Consider the following 12,404-nt stretch of genomic DNA (forward strand, 5'->3'; position numbering starts at 1 on the left):
GGCCACCCACCTCTAGAGAAAAGAAATTATATGGAAACCAGAGACACGCAGACAAAGCCTCCACAGAATTCAACAAAAATATAAAAACGCCATCAACTGACCCAGCCTACAGAACGCCGGGGCGCTTGCTACATTTTGCCTTAAAAAGACGCGAATCCTATTAAAACCTCCAAAACGCGACTAGAAAAGGAGTGTTATTGCAAGCTCGGAAGGACAGTAGCGAACAGCTCGGGGTTCTGCTTTGATGTCAGTACTGCTCCCCTCAAAAGAGTGCAAAGAAAGCGTCAGGACAGAGAGCATCCCCGGCCGGGCCCAGCCCCCGTCCATCTCAAGAGGGTCCCCACCAGGCTGGACGGTGCCGAGAGTTGGCATATGAGAGAGGGAGGCTGGGGGCTCCATCTGAGACGAAGGGAGGGGGGTCTCGGTGGGTGAGAGGCCTTGGAGCTGCGGGGGGAGGCCTATTACAAGACTGTGCCGGCTTGCACCAGATTTCTGATGGAAAATCTGTTTGCTTTATCACAAGAAAGCTTGTGGCTTCTCTCATTCTTTCCTCCTCATTCTCTCTCCACCTCTCTTCTCCCCCTCCCTCACCCCCAACCGAGGGGAACTTAGGAGGACCCAGGCCAGGGCCGGATGCCCCCAGACCCCATTCTTCCTCCTTGCGCTTTGCTGAGTGGCCTCTCAAGAGATGTGGGTGGGGAACTCGGAAGGGTGTCCCCCAGAGGGAGATTCTGTAACACAATTTGGGCGGAGAAGGAAACCCAAGCCCAGCTGGGCCGGGCCAAGCTGAGCCAGGCTACAAATTGGGGTCACAGAGGTTGGATGTCCTTCAACAGGGAAATGGAGTCTGGAAGGGGAGAGAGGTGACCTCGGGACGCCTGCCCCTTTCTCCTTCTGTCCGGCGGAGGATGGAAGGAGGGCACCAGAGGCAAGGAGAAGGGAGGAGGAGGAGATGGGTGGGGGGAGGGGAGAAGGAAATGGGGGGGGGAAGGAGATGGGGGAGAGGGGAGGAGAAGATGGGGGCAAGGAGAAGGCAGGAGGACATGGGTGGGGAGGTGAGAAGGAAATAGGGGAGAGGGGAGAAGGAGATGGAGGAGAGGGGAGGAGAAGATGGGGGCAGGGAGGCGGAGGAGGACATGGGTGGGGAGGAAGGAGGGGAGAAGGAAATGGGAGAGAGAGGAGGAGATGGAGAGGGGAGGAGAGGGAAGTGGTGAGGAGGGGGAAGTGGGGGGTGGGGGGTGAGGAGGGAAGGGGAGGAGGAGATGGGAACGGGGAGGATGAAATGGGGGAGAGGGGAGGAGGAAATGGGGAGAGATGAGGGAAAGGGGAAAAGGAGAAGGGAGGGATGGCGAGAGAGGAGGAGGAGCTGGGGAGAGGAGAGGAGGAATAGGGAAAGGGGAGGAAGAGATGGGGCGGGAAGCGGGAGGAGGATATGGGTGGGGAGGAAGGAGGGGAGAAGGAAATGGGGAAGAGGAAGGGGACAGGGAGAGGGGAGGAGAAAATGGAGAGAGGAGAAGGAAATGAGGGAGAGGGGAAAAGGAGAAGGGAGGGAAAAAAGAAGGGAGGGATGGGGAGAGGGGAGGAGAAAATCGGGGGGAGGGGAATGGCGAGAGAGGAGGAGGAGCTGGAGAGAGGAGGGGAGGAATGGGGAAATGGGGAGGAAGAGATGGGAGAGAGGGGAGGAGGAGGGAGGAGGAGAAAAAGAAGGTGAGGGAAGGCAGAGGGGAGGAAGAAAGGGGAAAGCCGAGGAGAGGGGAGGAGGAGAAAAAGAAGGTGGGAGTAGGGAGGGGGAGGAGGAAAAGGGAAAGCCGAGGAGAGGAGAGGAGAAAAAGAAGGTAGGAGCAGGGAGAGGGGAGGAGGAGATGGAGGGAGAAAGGGAGGAGGAGGAGGCGATGTGGCGCAGGAAAGGGAGTGGAAAGGGGCGAGGAGAAGGGGGTGGCCGCCGTCTGCTCTCGCCGCAGGGATTTGCCGGCTGGGAAAAAGTTGGGTTTCTGGAGTGAAACTCATTCACATCCGAGCGAACCGGCTTTTTTCTGGGGGGGGGGGGAATGTTATAAAATACGGGCAACCTCCTAGTCAACCTCTAGGCAACCTCTGGCCTGTCAGTAGGACAACCCCCTCCCACCTGGCAGACCCCCAACACCCATCCACCCACCGCATCGGTAGCACACACCGCCCCCGGCCGCTCTCTATGATCTTTCCCCGGCTTTCAATCTGAACTGGGATTAGCTTTATTTTGGAAAATTACTTTATTTATTTTTTTTAAATATTCCATTGCTTTCGTAAAATCTCCAACGGACTATTTTGTGTGTGTGGTTTTGTTGGTTTTTTTTCTACAGAAAAGGATTACGAGTTTTCAAGGAGAAAATAAGTTACATATTACAGTTTCAAAGTGACTTCGCCCCCCCGCTGCGCAAGGGCAGAGTTGTCTAACTTAATGCACTAATGGCTACATTTTGTGCTTTCCATGGTAGGGGAGGGGGAGACGGAAAAGGACCGAGTACTCGTGGGATTCCAGGTTAAAATAGCCAAAACACCTGCGGCTTTGAAATATTCGGAGACATATAAGAGAAGGAAAGGAAAAAGAACCAAGTTTCTCAAGTCACAAAATGTAGTACATCCCGCAATACTAGATTGAATTAATTTAATAAAATAGAATATACATATAGATTCTGCACAATGTATTGCTTTTCCTCAAGCAGGTCCCTTGCTTCCTTAAGCGTGGTATATCGATTGCATCTCCCGCTCTCCCTCTCTCTGGCTCTCCCCCGCCCCCCAGCCCCCCAAATCATGACCAAGCTAGTTCTTGGCAACCGTCTTTGGAAATGGTGTTCACCCGGGGCCGCTGAGGACTCGAGAAGAGTTTGTGGGTTGGGTTTCATTTAACTTTAAAAATATATCCTGGAAGTAGGAGAAGAAATTTGGCACTGGACAAAGGGGGGAGTGGGGAGGGGGGCCGGGGAGCCGGAGGGGTGGGATTCAAAGCTCCGAGTCTGTCGGGTCGAAGGAGAACGTGGGGAGGAGGGTCAGCAAGTCCCTCGTGGGAGGAGGGGAAGGGGCGGGGGCGGCGCCCACGGGGGGCAACGGGGGGTCGTCCGCCTCGCCCGAGTCCTTGTGGGAGTCGCAGGACGGCGCCCGCCGGCGCAGGCAGACTTCAGCCCCCACGGTGGAGAGGCTGAGGGGGGCGCGCGGGAAGGGGCCCGGGCCCTGGCCCTCGGGAGGGTCGATGGAGATGCAGGGGGGACTCAATTTTTTCTTGGGCCGAGTCCCCCCGGGCCTCGCCTCCAGCTCGCTCAGGCCCTGGCTGATGAAGCCCGAGGAGCCGGAGGCGGTGGCCGCGGCGTGGGGCTGGGGCCCGCTGTCCAGGGAGCTGACCTCGATGGAGTGTCTCCTCTGGTCGTCCAGCCACGACGGGGGCTTGCGGAGGCGGCCCTGCGTGTCCACGCTGTAGCATTTCTTCAGGTCCTTCAGTGTCCCCACTCCCCCTCCGCTGGCAGCGGGGCCGGGGGCGGGCTGGGACCCCGAGCGGGAGCTCCAGGCCGGACAGGAATCCGGAGAGAACGGCTCCAAGTAGCTGTCCATCCCGGAGCCTTCGGGATGTCCGCGGTCCCCTCGGGCAGGTCGGCCCGGGCTCGGGCTCTGGCCCGGCCACGGGGGCTGCGGGGTCGGACGGAGGCTGCGAGACGGGCGCTGCTGGTCCTGCGCGCCGGACCGGGCCCAGCCTGGAGCCTCTGGAGCGGCGTGGAGCTGGGCAGTGGGGGTCCAAGGGGCCGGGAGCGGGGTGAGGGGCTCCCCGACCTCCACCTCCACGTTCTCCCAGCTGCCCAGGGAATCCGCCCTTATGGCGGCCTGCGGGGAAGGGAGGAGCGGTCAGGCGACACGGAGGCCCGGGGCGGGACCCGGCAGAGAGTGGGACGGTGCCCTCCTCCGGCCAGCCACCCGACGGAGGAGTTCAGAACTCACTCCGCTTCTCCGGCTGGGCCTCCAGTCACCTCCAAGGGAAAGGCGGGCAAAATGGCAACAACCACCAGAGAGGAACAGAGATCTGCTTACGGGAACCCGCGGCCCACGGTGGACTAATGGGGGGGGGGGTGTCAGAAGAGGAAAGGGGCCACGTGGTGAGGCGGGGTGGACCCCAGACCCAGCCCTGACCCTAACCCCCTGAGCTCCACGGCCCAGAAGACTCTGGCCTTGTCCCACGGCAAGGTGGGCTTGGTAAAGGAGCAGAGAGGTTCAGCTTGGTATCGCCACCGTGGGTCCACACCCTCCCCACTACACTCTCACGACCAAATAGACGCACACACGTTCCCCTCATATCCATTCCCTCAAATGTACATACACAGAGATGAACACATATACACCGAGTTTTTCTCATATCGGTACAGGCCGACACACAGAGACACACACTTTGGGCCGAAAACTCCTTAGCGGACAGGATAATGTCCTTTGAATTTTCCCCGAGGGCCCGGAATGATGTTCCTCTGCTCCCCAGCCACCAATAGAGTCAGTCAACCCTTTGACACTCCTTTCAGGGCTCCTTTGCTATAGCAACACCTCCCACTTCAAGATAAAGCTAAAAAGGTACTTGGGCCTCAAAACTTCATTTCCTCTCCTCCCCAACCTTGACAGTATTTTGACTGAACTGAATAGATGAGTGGAGGCTATTCCTTTTGAACACAGATAATGGCAGATGCCAAGTTCCCTCTCGAGCTTGTTATTTATGCCCATCCTCTAAGCCCGGCTACCTGATTAGCATGAAAGCTCCTTGTGCGTCCTGTACACTGCCAAGCCCTTAGCACAGTGCTTTGCATTCAGTACTAACAATAATAATGATGGTATTTGTTAAGCGCTTGTTACTGTTCTAAGCGCTGGGATAGATACAAGGTTAGGGATAGATACAAGTAGTATCTATTATACATGGAAGACCCATAAGGGGCTCCCAATCTAAGAATAAGTGGCCGGGGAGGCCTGGAGACAGACGGGTAAGGAAAGATGAAAGGAGTCATCTAAAAGAAGAGGAGGATGAGAAATACGGCAGGAGCGGTGGGGCACAAACGTCGGAATTTCAGGGCCCTTGGGCCTCAGTCTATATCCCAACAGCCACAGTACAGACAAGACCATGACCTTCCCAGCGTTTGACCGCTATTAGCCAGGATTGTTGATTTTGTAATGGATTGCTGGTCTCTGTACACCCATTATCTCTCTGTTTACCCCCCATGCAGAGGCTGAGAGCCTCTTGTGGGGCCTGAATCTGTTTACCCTATAATTATCCAGTTTAGGGCACTTCACGGGCAGTGTTTAATAAATACCACCACTGCTGCTCCATAGATAACAGGAGCTCTAGCCTGTAAGCTTGAGGTGTTTTGTTTCCTAAAAAGGATGTGAAAAAGGACACTTTGGAAATTAAATATTTACCTGCTCTCTAAAGAAACAGCTCCATCCCATGTTTTATTATTGGCTCATTTGTGCTGCTGCTTGACCGTGTAATTATATTTACTGTTTTTAAATATGTTTAGGTGCTTTAATCCATTTTGGGATCTGGGGAGCGCATGAATGCACTTACATTGTTTCCGAGGGGAAACTCGGCTGAATTTAATGCGGTTCTGCGTAACACGGTTCCCCTGGTGCCAGTAAAGGGCGCTAACCTGCTTGGTGCAGTAATGCTGATATCGATGCACAGCACACCCACAAAGTGTACACATCCATCTTTGCATGTGCACGCTCACACACGGACATACAACATCTATGCCCCCTGACTGACCAAGTGACCACATCCAGCTTTGACCTCTTCTGTCTTTCCCTCCAACCTGCCCCCGCCCTCGGAATTCCCCAGCCAGGAGCATCCAGACCTCCACTCTCCCCAGGGAGCAGGTGTGTGTGTGTGTGTGCGTGTCTGTGGTGGAGGGGAGGGCTGGTTCGAGAGCTGAACTCACCTGCCGTCGGAGAGGCCTGTGCATGGCTGGGGAGCGGCCCGGTGGGGGGATTTTGGGGGCGAGGCTGTGGGGCTGCAGCTGCTGGAGGCGTTGGCGATCGGAAGACTGCAGTGGAGCGCTGGGGTCAACCGGCTGGGACTGGACGGACGTGGCGGAGCCTTCTCCGGACCCGCCGGGGAGATAGGGAGTGGGGGAGAGGTCAGCACCTCTCCAAGTCACGGCCCCTTTCACCCTCCCCACACACACACCTGGCTGACACCCTCCCGAGATGTCCCCCACACCCCCCTCGCCACTTACCGGACTGTGATTTAGGGAATTCCCGGGTGCGCTGAGCCGGCGGGGCGCTGGGTTCGGGGGCTTGGAACATGTAGCTGTCGTTGGGCAGGGAGTGGGCCCGGCCGACACCGAGCTTCCGGACACTCAGCAGACCCTGGCCGGGGACCGGGGGGGTTGGGGAGGCGTCGGCAGGGAAGGGTTCGGCCTGCGGAGGGAGGAGAGAAGCCCAGGGGTGGGGGTCAGCCTCCAGACTCAGCAGGGAGGCCGGACACCCCCCGCCTGATGAGTCGATGGACATGCAGCCTGTGGATGGGGGCGGAGGGGGAGGGCAGAGCAGAGGGAGGCTCACAAAGATGCTGCTGGAGGTGGAGAAGCATCCCCTCGCCCCCCATTTGTATTGTCGACAAATTGCCGGCAGTGACCCTCAAAGACCTCCAGGCAGAAAGGGGAGAGCTCCGGTGGGGGTACGGGCCCCATTTCTCTGGCTATTTCACTGTAACAGGGACGTGGGGCCTTGAAACTTTGAAGTCCCTGCCGGACCAGAGCCAGGGACCATCCCAAGCTGGGGAGCCTCTGAGACTTGGGGGCAGGGTGATCTGGGGACTCTCTGGGGGGAATCACTGTCCCTTACCCAGAGGCTGCATTGGGGGTGGGCTCCCGAGGCAGCCCTGGTCAGCTCGAGGACCTCACTAATCCTCTGCTTCCCTGCCTGGTTAGTTCAGGTGCCTCTCCCCACCCCATCTCAGGGACAAAGAACCTGGTTTTTCATCTTACTTCACTATCGAGCAATTGTGATTTCTCTCCCACTGGACTGTAAACTCCTTGAGAGCAGAGATTGTATTTTTTTTTGTTGTTTCATTATATTCTTCCAAGCACTCAGTAGAGCCCTCCGCATCAAGTAGACACCCGATAGAGTGCTCTGCACACAGTAGGTGCCCAATCAATACCAATTGATAACACAAAGCCAAGGAGGATAAAGACATGGGTCAGTGGTTACTTCAATGCAGTGGCCAGCAACCAGCGAGAGTGAATTTGCCTTTCATATCATCACTGCCCAGGGCACGGGATCAGAAGGTCGGCTCATCGCACCTTCACCTCCCTGCTCCGAATCAGTTTCACTTTAACTGCCTTGGGCCTGGCTCTGAATTCATCTGCCTCCTCTCAAAGCCCCTAGGCTGTTCTCCCTGCCTCCCCCACCTCAGAAGGTCATGAACTAAGATGGACCACTCCCCTGGTTTGAGATGGCATGGGATGGCAGTTAATAGAGAATTTACCAACAACACCAAAGGGCGGAAGGGGTGGAGTAGAGTAAGTGGGCAGTCGCTGGGGAGGCTACAGGAAGGTGGACAGTCCCCGGAGAGGGGGATGGAGAGTGGGGAGGAGACGCTGAAAGAAGACCCGATCTCGGGAGAAAAGAGCCAACTACACAGCAGCTAGAAGATGTCTTATGTTTCCAGGGAGAGACGGCAGCCCCAGAGCCCCAAATACCGGCCACTTTCCAGTCCCTCCAAAAGACCTGCTCTTGCCCCAGGGGCCCAGCACTCTGGGTGGGTGGGGAAGCTGCAGGACTGGGGGGTCGTGCCCCAACCCACGTGTCCAGCCAGTGTTGCCGGGGCCGGACTTTCCTCGACCGCCCCTCCCTGCCCGTCCCCAAACCGGAGTTGGGAGATCTCGGGCTCAAGGCAGGTCACCGAAGAGCGTGCCCCATGGCCCACAAGTGGTTAAAAGGGATGAGAGGAGGAAGAAGATGCCCACCGGCCCCCTCCCTCGGCCCGGTATTTTGAGCCCTGCAGCGGGTCCGGGGGGTGGGGGGTGGGGCGCACACTGTGTACCCTGTCACCCGCCAGAGCTAGGGCCCAGGACTGCTCAGACAGAATATCTGACGTCAAAGACAGAGCCTCCATCTCGGCCAGACAAGGGATCTAGACAAGGGAGACAGAGGATTAACCGTCAGAGTCCAGGACAGAAACCTCTTTTTTTCTGTAAAAAAACCAAAACAAAATACAAAAAACCCAAGCAGCCACCCCCACCTCAACACCCCACCCACCGCCCACCTACCTCCAGCTCCCCCCCAGCCCCTCGGCGTTTGGCACTGAGGGAAGATCAGAGCAGCAACCGCACTGGACAGCCTAACTGAGCCCAGGAAAACCACAAAATCCGCACAAAACACTAAAATTCCTTTGTGTTTCTTGTTGGAGGGGAAGCAGGGGAGGGAGGGAAAAGGAGAAGGGCAGGACTTGAGACAGACATTAAAGCTGTTTTTGAAAGGGGAGCTGCCCATTCTTCCCAGGCAGAGGCATTACACCGTAAGCTGTTGACGGCAGGGACTGAGTCTTCTAATTTTATTGTACGTTCCAAGCACCTAGAAGAGTGTTCTGAACAGATCAGGCCACTACAGACTTCAACACACAGTAGGCACTCAGTATAGCCCCCTGCACAGAATGGGTACGGTACAACTCCCTGCCTACCAAGTACAGCATCCTGCACACCTAAGCACCGAGTGGCACACAGTAGGTGCCCGATACGGCACCCTGCTTACAGTAGGCACCCAGCACGGCACCTCGTGCCCCGATGATGATGATGATAAGAAGCCCCCAACCGTGCAGTTCCCTTTGACATCTTTCACTGCTCTACCTCTATCTTCGCCCACAGGCCTCCCCAGGTCACTGGGATGCAGGCATGCACATACGTGACACATGCCTGTATCCCCACATGCCCAAAAGTCAGGCCAGGGGGCCTACCTGGGGGAGGAGTTTAAATGGGGAGGGGAAGATGTGGGGGCTGCCGGGGGCAAACCCCCTGTACACCGGGAGCCCACTGGGGTGGGGAGAGATGGGGCCGGAGGCCAGTTTAGAACCTGTCCCTTTATAAAGGCTCTAAATGGTCTAGGGAAGCAGCATGGCCTAGTGGATAGAGCACAGGCCTGGGAGTCAGAAGGCTCTGGGTTCTAATCCCACCTCCGCCACCCGTCTGTCTGTGTCCTTGGGTAAGTCGCTTAACTTCTCTGTGCCTCAGTTACCTCATTTTAAAAATGGGGATTAACACTGTGAGTCCCACGTGGGACAGGGATTGTGTCCAACACGATTCGCCGTATCCACCCCAGTGCTCAGAACGGTGCTTGGCACATAGTAAGGGCTTAACAAATACCACAATTATTATTATTATTATCGTCAAACTCAGGGCCTGCAACCCTACCACATCTGCCCACCCCGGACCCTGGGGCTGGAGGGAAAAAGGCAAGAGCAATTCCAGGCTCACACCCAGGTCCGTCTTAGATGACTCCTCCTGAAGTCCCGAGGGGAGTCAGCCCACCTCCCTGCTCGGTACCCCACCGTCCAACGCACCCCCACCCCCTTCCCTCCGTGTCTCTTCCATCTCTCCCTAAGTCTAGAGAACTCCGGATGGGTTTTCCAGACTCATCTAGGGGGCTGGAAGCAAGAAGAGGGCAGGGGGGTTTCCAGGTTAGAAGCCCCCAACTCCCACCACCCATCCCTTCTCCCCAAAATACGCAGGACTATGTCAGACCATGCGGCGGTGGAGCCGGGCCCTGGAAGATCTCGCCCGGGTCCATGGGCCCACGTCAGGGGCGGAGGCCCAGCCAGAAAGGGGGAAAATTAACCTGTTCCTCAGAGCTGCACCTATGGGAAGCCGCGAGGGCATAGTGAGGGCACACAGAGTCGGACAGGCTGTCCATCTGCTTCAGCTCTCCTTCCAGAGAGCCCTGGATCAGCAGCGAGATGGTGTCAAACAGGTGCCTTTCCTGGGAGAGGCGCCGGGCGGCGGCGGTGGACGCGGCCCAGGAGGACAGAGAGAGCGCCAGGTCAGGGTTGGAGTGGGGGAGAGAGAGGAAGCGGAGAGGCAGAGAGAAAACAGGATTTTCAGAAAGAACAGTGGTACGGGAGAGTAGGGAGGGTGTGGGAAGGGGACCGGGGCGGGCGATAACGGAGTGCGGGGGTGGGGGGAGAGGCTCCAGGAGAATCGCAGTAGGAAAGGACAGTTCCCCCCAGGGCTCCCACAGCCCTGAGCCTGGAGACCAGTCTGCAAAGGAGAGAGAAGGAAGGGAGTGGGTGCCCCACTGCCATGGGCTTTGAGCTCGGGGAATGTAAGCTGCTGCTGCATCGATGGGCACCACCACCCTGTTCCAGGGCAGACTCTGCACCTTGGCTACCCCTGGCAACAGACACGCTGGTCAGCCTGGAGCCAAGCCCTGAGGCAGAGGGATTCCCCAGAGGTGAGTTTCCCTGGACCTCTCTAAAATAATGGACCGCGAGGTCTAGTGGAAAGAGACCGGATCTTGAATTCGGGAGACCCGGGTTCTAGTCCCAGCTCTGCCCTGTGTGACTCGGGCCAAGTCACTGAACTTCTCCAGGCCTGCTTCCCCTACCCGGAAAACGGAGATAAGGTGTCTTTCCCTCTTAGACCGTGAACCCCACCGGGACACCAGAACAGTGTCTGATCTGATCATCCTCCATCTGCTCCAGTGCTGAGCACGGTAAGGACTTAATCGATATCACCATCACTATCAATTCCAACAGAGTTAGCAGTTGCTGGGGGAGATGGTGTCTCCTCATGGCTTTTCCCAAACTAACCTGGGCCCTTTCTTTGGCGAGGGAGGAAGGTGTCCTGAAACCCACCAAGCTGGGTCCCACCTCCCCCCTCCACATGGGCACGCCAGAGGGAACTCTTCTCCGTTATCTTTTTGGTCCCATCCCCACCGGGCACAGAGGACCCACCTTGACCGGAGCTGGGTGAGGCAGCCCCCTGTGGCTGCCCGGGCTGTCCCTGGCCTCCCCGACCGGCCAGGGAAACGGCTCGCCCGCGGGAGGCAGGGGGCCGACTGTCTTCATCTCCAGCTCCAGCTCGGCCTCCAGCTCAGCCTCCTCCTTGGCCTGCTTGTTGCTCTCCTCCAGGTGTTTCATCAGCACCGCAATCACCACATTGACCAGGACAAACTGGGCGGTCAGCACGAAGGAGACAAAGTAGATGGGGGAGATGACCGTGTTGTAGCAGGTGGACTCCTGGTCGCAGTCTCGCAGGGTATCCTGAGGTGGGGGAGGGGACGGTTATAGCGTCTGGGAGGAGGAAGGCAAGGGAGGGATCCCCGGGGTATGAATAAATGAGAAAACATACACACGCGCAACCCGCTTAGTTGAACGTAAGCTCTGTCCTGGAAACGGAAGCACCCACTGGAGCAGGAAGCAGTGTTTTCTGGTGATGGCACGTGGCTATCATCATACCGTTCACCCTTTCTTGGTAACTTCGATGCCTCCGAGGAGCTACGGGCTGACCTGGCTCCAGTCAGCTGTCAGATCTCCCCCCTCCCCACTCACTCTCGAAGACGTGGTGGGAGGGAGGTCAGGAGTGACCGTCCAGGGCAGCCAAGACAGAAGCAGTTTGCCTCGACTGTTGACTTCTCAGCCAAAGATGGGCAGCCGTTCAGAAATGCAAGAAATTCTGCCTCAGGGGCCCTCTGCCTTTTTTGCCCACAAGGGTAGCTCAACTCCCTAGGCCTGTAGTCATCCCACTTTCCACACTCTGGCTCAGAAGCAGACTCAACTTTAGTATTTACTGGGGCCTCATCTGTGTAGGGCACTGCAAGTGGCCCCCACCGCAGGCAGAGTATTGAACTGGGCCTCTATCGGGTGCAGAATGCGACTCAGGGTGCTTGAGAGAGTATAAAAAGAATAAAAGACAAGACCCGGGTCTTCAGAGATCAAGGCCGGGGTTGGGGGAACAGCTGAGGGTCAGGGGCGGGGGCGCAGGGTGATTCGGGCCTCAGGACACTCACCTTCATGATCCCGTTCCAGTTGTCCCCGGTGGAGACGCGGAAGAGCGTGAGGAAAGCCATGCCGAAGTTCCTGAAGGTGGCGTGGCGACCCAGGCCCTCGCACAGGTGGGTGTCGTCGCACTCTGGAGGGGTGACGGGAGGGAACTGTCCTCAGCGGCCCTGCCCCGGCCTCCCTTCCCCCCGTCCCGGGGGGAGCTGGAGGGATGGGGCCCTCCCCCGGCCCCCTGCCCGTCCCTGTCCCCCAGGGGTCACTTACCCAGATCGCCAAACAGTTCCACCCCCAAAGCTGCAAATATGAAAAACAACAACATGAAGAGAAGGCCCAGGTTTCCCACCTGGAAAAGAAGAAGAGAAACGGGAGCGGCCGTGGGTCTCCCGCTCCGGACCCGCCGCCTCGGCCGGCGGTA

At 57.5% G+C, this 12,404-nt stretch overlaps 1 protein-coding gene across 9 annotated transcripts in view; it reads right to left on the reverse strand.

Moving 5' to 3' along the window:
* Positions 1-2,230: 2,230 nt before the first annotated feature.
* CACNA1G (calcium voltage-gated channel subunit alpha1 G) overlaps positions 2,231-12,404 on the reverse strand; it is a 58,386-nt gene continuing 48,212 nt past the window's right edge. For 5 of the 9 annotated variants that reach the window (XM_029079710.2, XM_039914144.1, XM_029079712.2 and 2 more), the window contains 8 exons: positions 12,254-12,332; positions 11,998-12,119; positions 10,943-11,251; positions 9,829-9,969; positions 8,042-8,131; positions 6,231-6,414; positions 5,934-6,094; positions 2,231-3,849 (listed from right to left, as the gene is read on the reverse strand). In XM_029079710.2, the coding sequence (XP_028935543.1) occupies positions 2,980-3,849; positions 5,934-6,094; positions 6,231-6,414; positions 8,042-8,131; positions 9,829-9,969; positions 10,943-11,251; positions 11,998-12,119; positions 12,254-12,332 (1,956 nt within the window). In that variant the 3' untranslated portion in view covers positions 2,231-2,979. The remainder of the gene's footprint in view (positions 3,850-5,933; positions 6,095-6,230; positions 6,415-8,041; positions 8,132-9,828; positions 9,970-10,942; positions 11,252-11,997; positions 12,120-12,253; positions 12,333-12,404) is intronic. The other 4 variants (XM_039914143.1, XM_039914146.1, XM_039914145.1 and 1 more) reach the window with 4 other exon arrangements.

This window comes from Ornithorhynchus anatinus, chromosome 15 (genome assembly GCF_004115215.2).
Source record: "Ornithorhynchus anatinus isolate Pmale09 chromosome 15, mOrnAna1.pri.v4, whole genome shotgun sequence".
NCBI lineage: Eukaryota > Metazoa > Chordata > Mammalia > Monotremata > Ornithorhynchidae > Ornithorhynchus > Ornithorhynchus anatinus.